The sequence below is a fragment of the Artemia franciscana genome, chromosome 17 (genome assembly GCF_032884065.1).
Source record: "Artemia franciscana chromosome 17, ASM3288406v1, whole genome shotgun sequence".
NCBI lineage: Eukaryota > Metazoa > Arthropoda > Branchiopoda > Anostraca > Artemiidae > Artemia > Artemia franciscana.
In genome coordinates, this window is record NC_088879.1 from 41,968,880 (window position 1) to 41,983,748 (window position 14,869).

A 14,869-nucleotide genomic window follows, 5' to 3' on the forward strand; every position below is an offset into this window, starting at 1 on the left:
CATACCATATGAGCTCTTGGCTCTTCCGACCTCGTCACAAGTTCCATATTAGCTCTTAGCTCTTGTTTTTATTGTTTTAAAAAGTAGAGTTGTGACAAAGAGTCAAACTTTAGGGTAAAGAGCGGGGCGTTGCGGAGGGGAGAATCCCTTTCATATACGGAATAATTTCTGTTCGTTTTAAGTTTTCATGTCGCTCCTTACTTGCTGTTAAAAAACTTTTGTTTGATAATTCTTCAGCGGCTGTAATGTTTTGGACTGCTAGAATGATGATGTTGGAAAAAAAAATTGGTTTGATGATTGCCATCTTAATGAGAGTAATGTTTTTATTTGAAAACTGATGGCAAGGAGGAATTTTTAGTTAAATTTTTCTGTTAGATACCTTTTTGAGATGTAACTTTATTAATTAATAATTTTTATTAGTGACATATTTTTTGCATATCCGAATCTATTGGAAAAACTTCGCGTAATTCATGTTCGGACCTCAAAATTTTATTGTGCTATCATCCATAATAGAGATCAAGCTGTTTAATTGATCAGACTTTGATGGTTCTAGTAACTTGTATCTTCTTTTTGACCAGTCAGCAGAAATGATTGCTGAAAGGTCATATACAAGGGTTTTAGTGGTTTTGCGGGGTCTATAAAGAGTACGGAAGAGCTCTGCTCTGATTAATGGCTTCTTTCAGGAAGGGAAGGAAGTGGGGTCTTAATATTCCTGAAGAGGTAGCAGTTCTTCTCGTAAATGCTTGAAAGTATTATCACAGTATTATCAATGCTTGAAAGTATCATTCGACTGCTTTTCTATGGCAAGAAAAAAAAAAAATCTTGAACCCGGACACATCTTTAGATTCTAAAATAGCATCGTGGTTTGGGGAAAAAACCCTAACCAGTCTACAACCAATAACGGAAATCAATCTCTACTATTGCATCAATTTCCTTTTTTTCTAGTTGTTACTTTTCTTCTTTAAATTCTCTTGAATTTATATTTATTAGTAATTTATGACGGTTTCATTTTGCTGATGTTCTTCGCTCTATTCTTAGTCAGTTTTATTTCTAAAATATTTCCTTTCCCAAATTTATTTGTAACTTGCCTCTTGTCTAGATTAGTTTGGTGTAATTATTGGTAAATATGAAAATAAATTCTAAAAGGAAAAAAAGTCTACATCTTAAACAAAATAATTCTAATAAAATTAATTCAGAAATAATTCATTCGAAAATAAATTCAAAAAAAGAAAAACTCTTGGACAAGAACAAATTTTTAGATTCTAAAATAGCATCGTAAAATGGGAAGAAACACAAAACAGTCTGTTTACCAATAATGCAGTTACATCCTTTTCACTGTCCTAGCTGTTATTTTTGTTCTTTCACTTCCATATTTGCTTGAATTTAGATTTATTGGTAGCAATTTGTAATGATCCCAATTTGCTCATCTTTTTCACTCTATTCTTTGTCTCTTTTGCTTATAAAATTTTTCTTTTCCTTTGTTATTTTTAACTTGTCTTACAAACCTTCACTGTATCAATTTCATCTACTAATTGATCTGAATACGATCAAGAGTATAAGTGCTGATTTTTTGCTCTTGGTATTAATATTTTTTTTGTCCTTTATTAAATGATAGGGCTGGTTTTCAAGGTGAACGAAAAATCCAACTCTCTCAATCTCGAAGGCTCGGACCTGTTTGCACTTATATAGATTTTACCTGCAGCACAAAAGTCTTCTTCTATGTGATCATTCTGTAATTTTTTCTTTGAAAATGTTTATTGTTGGTTTCTTCAAAATTATGCGGGTATCTCTAGAACAAGAATTGGACTCCTACTCAAGGCCTACCATCGTAACCTTAAGCTTCGTAAGCTTCTTAACCATTGTAAGCTTGCGCACGGATACACCCTTGAATATGCATGGAATGTCAATTAGTTTTTCTCCTAGCTTACATTAAGGTTGTTCTTTTGCTCATCATTGTGATTACATCTTTTGACAAAGAACGCTTAAAAGTGAAATCTTAAGACTAAGATCTTACTTCTTATGCCGTTCTTTTGCAAACATCTTTCATCATTCTGATCAGTGGTCTAAGAACAGTGATGAGTGTATCATCAAAGTTCTCTTATCATTGTTTTATGCGGCACAAAAATGGCGTTCTTTGCACTTTTTACTAACATCAGTACCTTAACTGATGACATCAGACCTTAGAAGAGTGGTGAACTGAAGAACGGTAATCCGCGCAGAAAGATGTAAGATCTTAGAATTACGATCTTAGTGCTAAAGCACGGGATTATTTGATACCAAATAAGAAAAATATTATCTCGCCTAACACAGTTGATTCTTATTGAGAAGAGTTTTTTTTCTAAAATATAGATGTCCATAGAGGCTCCAATTTGGAGAAGTGGCAATGGGCGATTGTTTTCTTGATTTTTTTTTGCACCTTCCCCTAGATTCGAAAAAGACCTTTTTTGGTGTTTTCATCGGGAAATGTGTTTTTCTCTTTTTATTGTAAAAAAAACGGAAAAACAACAAAATTTATCCCTGCTAGACTTCGGAAAATATATATTGCTCCCCTCTACATTCTTCATGAATTGGTCGCGCTGGATACCTGTTAGTCCAACCCCAAGATTAGAGGGGGGTCAAAAGAAAATTATCTAAGGAAGGGATAAAAATATGAAAAGGTGCATTTTTAGATCAAAATATTCCTTGGAGCGCTGTTCTTCTCAACAAACTTAGGGGTAAGTTTCTGAAACTTAAAAAACGACTGATAAATTGAACTTTTGGGCAAATGCTTTAAAAGAATCAATAAACTAAAGCCAAAAAATAAAATAGGACTAAAAAGAGATCACAAAAAATAAAACGAATGAAAAACGAAACAAATTCAAAGATGATATTACGTGACTTCTAAATGGACTAAGTTTGAAAATGTACTTGATAGAAAGTAGGCTAACTTACCGTTGCGTTGTGTACGGAACCTATGAAGTATACTTTTGCAAAGTACATAGGCCTATACATGATGATTTGCGAAAAATAGATGTTCAAATCGTATTTAGTAAGTTACAGAACCATGTGCCGTTAACCATGTTTCAGCCCTTTATCTACAATGGTACGAAATACTGTGTTTTTTTTAGAGAGGATCCATTTGGATTGACATTTTTAGTTATATTCCTCTTCTTAAGTAAAGAAAGAAAAGTGAACTTGTGCTTCATCGAGGAATTTGTTTTGGACGCTTTGTGCCGCAAAACGGAAACTCTGGCCCTAACAGGGCCAAAGTGCCATCGAGCAAATGTGAGATGCGAATTGTTTAAAACGTGTAAGGTATTGAGTTTGATTTAAAAAAATACTTAAATTTCTCAGAAAAATTTAAGATTTAAGCATAAAAAGTACTTAAGATTTTAAAATAATTTTAAAATTTGTTTCTGAAGGGGGGGATGGCATCGAGATTATAGAATACGGAGAGAGGAGTCATTTGAATTGGCATTTTTAGTTCTATTCCTCTTAAGTAAAGAAAGAAAAGTGAAATTGTGCCTCATCGAGGAATTCGTTTTGGACGCTTTGTGCCACAAAACGCAAAGTCTGGCCCTAACAGGGCCAAAGTGTCATCAAGCAAATATGGATTCGATTTGGTTAAAACGTGTAACATATTGCGTTCCATAAAAAAATGTCTCTATGCTTATAGACAATAATTTAGCAATTTTTTTTAAGCTGTTAGTAAGTTATTGACAGTAATGAAGGATTTTCATTGAGATTTGTCTTTTTTCTTTATTGGTTATATTTCTTTATATTTTTCTTTATAATTTTTTCTTTTTTATTGGTTATATTGGTTTTGTTTTTTCACATTGATTTTCTGAGTTGCTTTTTTTTTCTTTGAATCTATGAATCCATGTGCACAGAGGTTGAAACTATTTATTTATGTATTGTAGGCTATTGAAGAATTAGTTTCTTCAGAAGAAATATTTTTTCAAAAAAATTAGCTATTAGTTTCATAGCAATGCACCAACTTACAGAGGAGGGAGGCTAATAAATCACTCATTGGAAGAGAGAGGGGGGCTAAAAATGAGGGTAAAGTTTTTTGACTTTTCCTGAGAGGTCTATCATATCAATCTGGATTGGGGGGGATTTAAATCATAAACTTTTTTCACTTGAAGAAGTATATTCAGATTGTGTTAAGAATAGGTGCTAAGGAGCAGGCAGATCAACCTTCATTGTGGAGAAAAATTGGAGTATAAGATAAAATCCTAAATTCACATGGTTAACCGTACTTAAGGGAGGGGTAGGGGATATCACCCTAAGATCAAGAATGATTTTAGAAAATGCACCTAAATTAGCTCATACATTCGTGGAGCATTATAATCATTTTAGCGGAGTTTAAAGAGGGAGGGAATTGAGAAGGGCAGCATCCCTCTGATAAATAGTGTGGTTTTTCATTTCAATTTCATATTCCTTCCTTTCTCTCATTTGTTTGCTGTATTTTTTTTTCTTTTTTTTTTAAAATTAGGCTGTTAGTAAAATCTCAATCAAGTGACTATGGATTGTTAATTTTTACCGCTTGAAATATCAGTATTCATTTGTTCAAAATCATAAGTTCAATTTTCAGAAATCTTGCAATATATACGAGAATTTATTTGGTGTGGTGGATATTTAAGAAGACGCGAAAAATGAATGAATTACATCAATAATATAATAAACTGTTAGAGAAATATAAAAACCTCGATATTTTCATCTTCTTTTTTTGCGGTGAGGGGGGTGCGGACACCCAAATATTTGAACATTCAGCGATTTCTGCCTTTTGAACATCGAACATCAGGCGCCCACGAAAGAATTTGCTTGATGCTCATAGGGTGAAAATAAAATAAAATCAATAGGCAAACCATATCGACCAGCCTCCAATATTGCTCAAAATGTTGTTGAATTCGGTGGAGAAATATTTTTCAGTACAGACGGCGCACATGGAAAGGAGTTTCGGACTTACAAACTATTCTAACCTTGAATAGCCTAAGGGAGAAGAATATTCCGAAGCAAGGCAGGCCCACAAAGTGTTTTGCCTCCAACTTGCTACTGATGTTATTCTCTTTCGTTTTTACATAACTGGAAGTGCCGTTAAGTTTCCAATGCTCATAGATCATCCCTTGAAAAGACTGCCCAGCTCTTGCTTTGTGTGTATAAATTTTATATCCAACTTATGTGTTCTTTGTTTTAGGCTTAGTAGCTGATTTAAACTATGGGAGCATACGGAGTCCAGAATGTTATTTATGCTATAAAAGGGGAAGAGACAAGCCACCGATTACTGATATTGGGTAAAGTATTTGTCATTTTATCATTCTAAACCTACAAGGCACATTCCTATTTTAAACTTAAATTGGGTGTTTTAACGCCACCGCGGTTTTCCGCCACCGTGTGTTTTCTGCCACCCAGGAAATCTTGCATCATCAAGAGGATTGTTTGGGTCAGAATAGACAGGTTAGGTTTGTCTATGTCTATGTCTATGCTTTTGTTTATATCTGTGTCTATGTCTATGTCTGTTCTTATGTCTATGTCTATATCTATGTCTATTCTGACCTACCTGAATTAAAAGGTGGCAGAAAACACATGGTGGCGGATAACCGCGGTGGAGTTAAAACACTGCTACCGGAATCGGACAATGAATCCATGTGCACGCAGATCGAATCCATGGGGGGTATTTAGAAAAGATTGAAAAAGATGCATTTTAGGTCACTACTTTCAGATTTTCGTCGAGGAAGGGGACTGGCTCCTAAAAATTCTCTGGTCAGAAGTTTAACCACGGAAACTTAGATTACGCGTAACCTAAGCCTTAGTTTAGGTTACGCACAAAGTCAAATAATTCTGGTTCGCGGTAGGCTTGATTTGGCTTGACTCCCAAATCAATATTCCTGTTCTTATGCTTGACCTTTGTGTTTTCAGGAAAGCGCTACATTTCTATAATCTTAAAAGCATAGGGAAACACAATTAATTGGTTTGTTTGTGCTAGTTTTATGATATATATTAGAAAGGCTGTGAAGTAATAATTTTTGTCGGTTTTAAGTTTCAACTTCACTCCTTGCTTCCCCCGGAAAAACTATGTTAAAAAAAACTAATTTAGAGAAAAGAGATAGTGTTTGTCACTAAAAATAGTAGTGCAAATAACTGTACTAAAAATAACGTTTTAATTAAGTCATTCATTTTTTAAAACATTAAAGCGTTGAAACCATACAAAAGTCAATTTAGTCAAATATGCTCACGACGCAAGTCAAAGAGTACGGGAAAAGTATAAGAGAGGAAAGTCAAGTTTCAAACAGTTCGTGGTAGCGAACTCTAGTAAGGAGGGACCCGGCTCAATGGTAACTAAAACTCTAAATAATGGAATTTTGATACCAATAGCTACATCAAAAGAATTGCATTTTAATGCTGATTTTAAATATATAAGTTTCATCAAGTTTGGTTATACCCATCAAAAGTTACGAGCCTGAGAAAATTCGCCTTATTTTAGAAAATAGGGGGAAACACCCCCTAAAAGTCATAGAATCTTACCGAAAATCACACCGTCAGATTCACCATATCAGAGAACCCTATTGTAGAAACTACTGAAAGTTTACTGTTTTAAAAAGAAGAGGTGAGAAAAAGAGTCAAACTTTAGCGTAAAGAGCGGGGCGTTGATGAGGAAGCAGCCCCTTTCATATACAAAGTAATTTCTGTTCGTTTCAAGTTTTAATGTCGCTCCTTACTTTCAGTTAAAAAAACTTGTTTTTTTATTTAATATCTCTGAGAAACCCAGATACCAACAATTCCATCTAGTGTTACTCCATAAGATCGTGAAGTTAACGATAAAGGCACAGGTAAAATACCTGCACTGTTATAATTGTTCTTTCAATTTTACTGAAAGGTGCAAAAGGTATATTTGTGTACATTTAAAACCAAATTCTAATTGCTTTAGAACTATTATTGATAGCTTAACAACAAATGGTTTATTGCAATTCTTTTCTTTTGTGTCAATAACGTATTGTTTTATTTAACCGACGTTCAATTCAATTCTTTTTTGTTCAGAAAAGTTGTCTTTACATAGTAACTTGTAGAAAATCGTCAAAAACATTAAATATGTCATGTCATAAATATGTCCAGCATTAAATTATTGCCATGTGGAACAGTTTTCGAGCAGAAGAAATTGCCAGAAGAAAATCTTCAAGTCTGTTGGTAGAAATTTCTACGATAATAACTAAAACTAACTGCATATCAACTTTATTGCGAGGACTGCAAAGCCCACTTGAAAAAAAAAAAGATTCTATTTAGATTATTATGGACATAGTAATGAAAAAATTTCCCCCCTCCCCCCCCCTCTGGACTCATTTTACGTCTATTTATACTTGGAAAACACTATTTTTTAAGAACTTTCTTTTAGTTGCTTCAAATTCAATAATTTTTGGGGCAGTATCACATTTTGTCAGTGTTGCAATGTTGAATCATGAAATAAGAACGCAAAACTAATTAAATTTGACAATGCCATTCATGTGTACAAACTCAAATATTAATGATATGTTTATCCGCAAAGACAACTACATCGTTTAAAGAAAGCTTCAACTTCTGAAGTTGTTTAGTGCCATGTGTTATTAGCTTCTTTTTTTTATTGATTTCTCGCCCATGTGTTCTGTCTTTTTTTTTTTTTTTTTTCTTTGGCACCTGCTACTACCAAAACTGCGCAGCTGCACATGGAGGTCTTTCCCAAATCCCTATTTTTCCCCAGTAAATATTTTTGTGTACTTTGTTATGACTGTCCTTGGTACTTTAAGGTTTTCCACGAACCAGAAGAGAAACTCGGAAAATATTTTTTCGATTCTAGCATTTTTTTTTAATGTTTGGCTCTCTTGCATAACTGGAGGGAATAGACAGGAACCGGGATTTTATCGGGAGGGGGTTTTAAGCCATTTTTTGGGGGGGATGACTTCAACTAACCTATCAAACAAGTTATTTTTAGTCTTTGTAGCTATAAAGTTATATCATGGTGTATTTTTGTGTGACTCGCATATTTTGAGTGAGGGGGTGTAGGTGGGGTGCAAAACCGTAACACCTGTATTGCGTAATGCCAAGGAGGTACCCAGGGGGGGGGGGGTGGTTACCGGGCTTGATCCCCCCCCATCCGAAATTTCTGTCCGAGTCGTTAAAAGTACCATAACAGAAATGCATACAACAAAGGTTCGATGCGTGTTGTTGATTTTTTGTGTGTAAAACACTCACCTAAAAAATACCCCCCCACTGCAAAAAAATCTTGATACGCCCTTGGGTACGCCCTTGAGAACCTCACTCATTGAATTGTTAATTAATCAGTTCATCGAGATTGATTAAATCACTCTTCTTTCTTTTTAGGGTTCTTTATGATGGTAAAGAAAATTTGATGCGAGATTCAGAAGCAATTTTGCAGACTCCTTATGGTAAATCTGCTAATGTAAATAACGCAGGTGCCAAAACGTACATAACCTTTAGACGAGCGAGACTGAATTCTCCCCCAAATGTTCCGGTTGTTACTGAGATATGTGTTATTGTAACCAGTAAAGGGGATAAGCCTCCTCATTCCTTTTGCAAAATTGACAAGAATTTGAATAAAGGAATGGTAAGTTATATATATTTTGCTTTATTAAATTTTATTTTAAAGAGGACTGAAATACAAATATAAAAGAACTCACTCGAAAGGATCAATTGCGGAGAACAATAACTGTGTTCTATATATTTGTTGTCTATATATTGTATATTTGATGTATATAAAAAATGAATTCCAACGAGGAAATAGGGTGCTACATGGACCATAGCAATGTTTCCAAAAACCGTGGCCCGGTGTGAGGTTTTGAATTTTCTGTGGCCCGTTTTATGAAAATAAACATTTATTTACAAAGGAAATCCCATTTTTAATAACAACCAGTTATTCGTTTGTTTCATACACACAAATTTCAATGTAGTAATATAAAAAAAAGGAAATTGAGAAATTAACAATTATATTCCTTTGAAAGTTTTAAGAATGAAGCAAACTTCGTTTTTCTTTCTTTTCAACCATGTGAAGGAAAAGTCAGGCGGTAAATATAGGGGCTGTTGGGGAAGGTGCATAGATGCACCTTATTGTCCCTTCAATATAAAATATTGCCGCCGGTAAATGGATGCGAAGCAGCACTGGAAGAATCTCAACACCTAGTAACACTAACAGCCGTGTTAGTGTTCTCCGTGTTGAATTCTCCCTGAACCTCCCTTGAACCTCTGTCATTCTCCCTGGAGAATGAAAGTTCTTAAGCCGAACTGGCCAGACATGACAACAAACAGCAGAGAGAGATAAAACTATAAAAAAAAAGCCTCAAACGAGACTTGAATTAAAAAAAAAGGGAATAGTTGTGGGAAAAGTCAAAGTCATTGGCCAATTGTAGAAAAAAGCCAAGACAGATTGTTCAATTAAGTGGGCAGCCCAGTCAAGGGTTAATTTTATCCCTTTGATTGCCGTTGTTACTGTCTACCCATTTATGCCATTTACCCCTTTCCGTGCATGTGTGTCCCTTCACAAATGCCGAACTAGAGTCGTACCTGTTGGAGGTTCTCGCTGGGGAACACACGCAGGTTGACTACGGGTTGACTTACTTGAAAATTTTCCTCTCATGGCTATCACTCGACAATGCTGAACTAGAGTCAACCCTCTCATGCTAATTCACGGTGGGTTGGGTTCAACCTGTAGGGAGTAGACCTGTAGGGTGTGTGCCAGTAGAGAGAAAATAGATGAAAGACTGAAATAACTCGGATATTTCGCCTGTATCTAAACTAGGCGTCTTCAGCACAAGATAAAAAGAAAGTAACTCTCATCGAAGTATCTCAAATAGCTTCTTTTCCCTATGTGGATCAGTAGCGACAATTGTATTTATTATTATTGATGGCGGTTTTATTTGATATTAGTTTAGTGGTTTGCTTTCTTTTTATCTTGTGCTGAGGATGCCTAGTTTAGATACAGGCGAAATATCCGAGTTATTTCAGTCTTCCATCTCTTTTCTCTCTACTGGCCGCAGTCTCGTTTGAGGCTTTTTTTTTTAGTTTTATCTCTTTGTTGTTTGTCAACCCTGGTAGAATCTCAACACCTAGCAACACTAACAGCAGAACCTCCGAGTTTGGGCCATAAAGCTATGAATACAAATATTGCCACTATTCCTAGTGTCTAGCTGGTGTTGTAAAAAAATAAAAAAAAATAGTGCGTTGTGTTTTTATGGGCGAATTTTTGCCTACTTAATTTGGTAGTAAACGGGCAAACAATGGCGATAGATAGCGGAATTAAAGAAATTTTGCTGAGTTTTTTAGTGTAAACTTTTCTAACTTGGTTATCACTGATACGAAGAAGAACAGGGCAAATTAGTTTTAATTCTATTTTAGTTTAGTGCTTTAGTAAAAAAAAGAAATTGTAAATTGTTGGTTGTCATGATAAGAATTTGCAATGTTCTCAGATGATGTAACTTAGCTGATATAAACTATATGGAAAAATAGATAAGACGTGATAATTATGATCTCCCAATGAACTAACATTAGATAGCCTTATAGGGGACAGGCACTTACATGATCTGAGTGGGTATGTAGCGGAACTAAAGAAATGTGCTCAGTTTTTTTTAGTGTAAACTTTTCTAACTTGGTCATCACTGAAATCGAAGTAGAACATGACAAATTAGTTTGTATTCTATTTTGGTTTAGTGCTTTAGTACAAAAATTATAAATCGTAGGTTGTCATGATAAGAATTTGCAATGTTCTCAAGTGATTTAACTCAGCTGATATAAACTATATAGAAAAATAGATAAGAAGTGATAGTTAATATTTCCCAGTGAATTCACATTAGATAACCATATAGGGGACAGGCGCCTACAGAATCTGAGCGGAGATGGGGTGGAGGAGGGTGGAAAATCTGATTTTTTCGAAATTGAGTTGTTAGGGCCTAGTCAACCATGGTAATTCAGAGGGTACTTACATTTTTTGGGTAAATTGAGATTTAGGCCCCTAAACCTTAAATAAGCTCACTTTAGCGATTGGTTCATTCCGTTTCTGAATATATGATTAGTAATTTCTGCTTTCTCCCTTTTTTGCGTGGAGAAACACTTAGAAAGTAAAGCTTTTCCTATCTTCAACGTGAGAAAAAGAACAGTACTGAATATCCACAGAAATGGGAGGATGTTAAATATTTTGTGTATGGAGGAAAGGGGATCTAAAGCCAAAAAAAGGTATATTAAATTTTCATCTGTTGTATTTTTCATTTGTTCATTTGTTCAATTGTTTATTTGTAGTTTTTATTTGTTTTTTTTTTCATTTGTTCGATTTTGTTGTATTTGCTGTTGAGAGTCAAGCTGTTTTTTGAAACGTTTTGAAAAAGAACTGTTAAATAGAATACGTTAAATCATCAGCTTTCTACATTTGTCGCATTCCAGACAGCTTTCAGGAAGGCACTTGTCAAGCTCACTTTATCGCTAGCTGATTTACCTTTACTGCGGTATCCCGATTTTTGTGTATTTTATCAATCTTTTCAGGATATTCTATAGGGGGGGGGGGCATAGATATTTTATACAGTTGGTCGCATGTGTAGACACAACCAAACATTTCTAACCTCCTTTTGCTCATACTTCGGCTTTGTCATACGCACAAGACTGTAAGAAAATCGTAATAGATGGTAAAAATGTATTTTATTAAAGCATAAGATCCTCTAGGCTTGGAAAACCTTCTGGTAGCTTCCCCTTAAAAATCTAGAATATACCTGTGAATCTTGGCAAACGACATCCCAACCAGGGCCGTATCCAGGATTTTTTTTTGGAAGGTGTTTTGCAAAGGAATTTTTCCGGGGGGAGGCGGTTCCGGGGGGCTAATTTAAAAAACCATCAAAAATCTGTTTATACTTATCTTTGTTACGTTTTTACGAGTGGGGAAACATTTCTGGGATAGGGGGGGGGGGCTCAAAACCCCTAACATCCCTAGATATGGACTTGATCTCAACATCTGAGTCCGTCTCCCAAATCCAAAATCATCTGCCTAGAAGTGTTAATATATTTTTAACTTGACTTTCCTTTTTTTTTTAGCTGGGCTCCGATGTTTTCCTCTGTTACAAGAAGTCAATGGTAAAATCTGACTCAATAGTATACCAACCTGGTAAGACAGTTATTCCTGTTCATTGTTCTTGTAGGAATATGCTCTCATTTGAACATGCTAAGGGCTCGTAGCACCCTGTCTCTTTCAGTTCACTCTATTTAATGCATTTTTTCAAGTTCTAATCCATCGTTTTACAGTTGGTACGCTACTGGAGCTTATATTGTGTTCACTTACTCGTGTTGTGAATATCGGCTACCAAATTTTAACCAGGGAGCTCCTTATCTACAAAAAATAGTGTAGACTACATGATGCGCGCCAGGCGTAATGGCAGCATGCCATGTGGGGTGCGCTGTGGCGGAACAGGAGGTGCTGTCATAGATATAGATCATATGGTAGAAAGTGAGCCACCCCCTATGAACTTTACAATGCTAGTGTTTCCTCTTCGTTTAGAAAAATGGTGTAATAAAAGTAGGGTTTTGTCTACCTATACAAAAAAAAAATGTATATAACAGTTTCCTTTTTTGTAACTCGATCCTTCAGTTATGCAACCTGAGGATGGACAAAAAGTCTGATTTTTGGGTACCATGCAAAGTGATGATTTGTTACAATAGTTTATATTAAAAAGGACAATTAAACATTGTTTGACAATCACTCGTATTGTAGCGTTATTAATTTCTGACTAATTTATTTTTATCATTCAATGTCTCTTCTCCCATATAACATAAGTGTGTAAACCTGCCATAGACAGTGGAGACTGTTTGCTACATGCCAAGAAAAATGTTTTACTTTATTTGGGTACTAAATTTGTATTGAGCAGAACTGGATTCTACCAAAAAATCCCCCAAATATCTTTGAGAAAGTGGTTTAGCACACCACACCATTTTCCGCTAAAATATACTTGAATATTATTCTAAGCTAGCGTTCTCTTGATGGAATATTTCCTCCATCAAACCGGATCTCCTGGGTGTGGCCGAAGTCGCGGTATGCAGCATGAATAAAGAAAAAAAAAAATACATGAATTTTTTGGTTTTACTTCTTGTCAAAACCTTGCCCACGTTAACTTTTCATTGCATCTATGTTATACTCAAGGCCGTATCCAGGGGGTCTAGGATTGAACCCCCCTCCCCGAAAATTTTTATCCAACTTGTAACAACGTAACAAAAAACCAAATATTTGTTTTATGTCTTTAAAAGTTTTTTTGTTACTCTTGCCCCCAAAAACACCCTCCCCCTAATTCAAAATCCTAGATACGCCCTTAGTTTCACTCTCTGGATTCGGAAAACTCTGTCATTAACCGTTCTATTCGGAGTTTTGGTTTTGACCGTATGGTTTTGTTTCCTGAACCCTCGTCGAAAAAAAAAAACCTATACAGAACTTAAATTTAAAACTTATTTTGGCTGTGTCGGTTTATGACGCCCGTAAGTGGATCCGTATTTTCGTCTTTTATAGGCTAGTGAGTTACAAGCAAGACTGCATAATTGAGGGGGCAGAGGGTTTGAAGCCCCTTCACCAAGTCTTGGTCTAACCCGTAACATCGTACGATTTCCAGTAAATAAAATAAAATATTATGAAGATTGGTTCAAGAAGCTACCGCTGGTTAAAATTGTTTTTTCAGTATTCAAATTTTTGGCCAAAATTTAAATTACATTCCAACATTGTGATTCGAAAGTAAAAAAAAAAAGTCACAAATATTCCTAATATTAACCAATAATAAAACTTAGCAATAGAAAGATTTTGGCCATTTGACCCAATCCCTCAAAAATAAAATTCTAGCTACGCTCATAGACATTGAAGATGCGGGTACGGATATTGAATGATTGTGACTTTGAAGAATAGGGTGGAAATGTTTTTATTTTAAAATGTCGACAGGGGAATTCCAGCGGGTCATTTGCTCGTAGAGAAGAGATACAGTGAACACATAAATCAAACATCGTTAACTCAACCACCATACTTCGACCATCAAACAACTCAACCAATTACAACGCAACAACCACATAAGTCAACTACTTTAAATTCAAACAACTCAACCACCATCAAATTAACCACCAAACAACTCAACCACCCTGAACTCAACCGCCAGATAGATCAATCACCACATGCCTAAGATCTGTTTCAATTCAGATCCATTGATCGATCACCAAAGCGTGGTGAGTATTCACAACCTGGTGATCTGATCAGTGTGAGGACTTCTCAAATAACGTCTAACATTAAAACAATCAGTAACCACTTACTCTGTGTCAACTAGAAACCTTTTAGGGGAACACCTTCAAATTAAAAACGAGGGCGTACTTGTTAGAATGCCTGCAAAGAGTACCTAAGATAATCTTTTGAGATAAGATAATCTATAATCTTTGAAAACCCTACTCGATTCCAGACAGATATTACTAAAAGAATTTTGACTTAGGGCCATAGAGATATGTTGTAGTATCTTGAGAGATCAGAACTATTTTTAGGGGATGGAACATTCAAGGATGTGTCCGGGCTTTTTTTTAACTATATACAATGCATACAAATAGCCTACTGGTAAATTCATATCCACCTATGCATTTATTTTTTTTTGTCTGATAAGGCATGAAGCACATATGGAGGCATGCTACCAGTAATTAAGAACTTGGTGACAAGAGCCAATCCCTCTAGGATTCTGACAGATTTTCAAAAGGCTGCTGTAAATGCTTTTCAATTTTTCAATTTGGAAAATGCTTTCCAAATTCTACGTTGTCTGGATGCTTCTTTCACTTTTCACTGTCTATCATAAGAGAAGTTCAACCGTTGGGCCTCAAGCAAGAGTTTGAAAAGATCCCAATTGAAATATCCTCAACA

At 35.3% G+C, this 14,869-nt stretch overlaps 1 protein-coding gene across 1 annotated transcript in view; it reads left to right on the plus strand.

The window, feature by feature from the left end:
* LOC136038254 (DENN domain-containing protein Crag-like) overlaps positions 1 to 14,869 on the plus strand; it is a 150,499-nt gene that overhangs the window by 17,789 nt on the left and 117,841 nt on the right. The window contains exons 3-5 of the mRNA XM_065721371.1: positions 5,177 to 5,273; positions 8,332 to 8,575; positions 12,040 to 12,109. Of these exons, the coding sequence (XP_065577443.1) occupies positions 5,177 to 5,273; positions 8,332 to 8,575; positions 12,040 to 12,109 (411 nt within the window). The remainder of the gene's footprint in view (positions 1 to 5,176; positions 5,274 to 8,331; positions 8,576 to 12,039; positions 12,110 to 14,869) is intronic.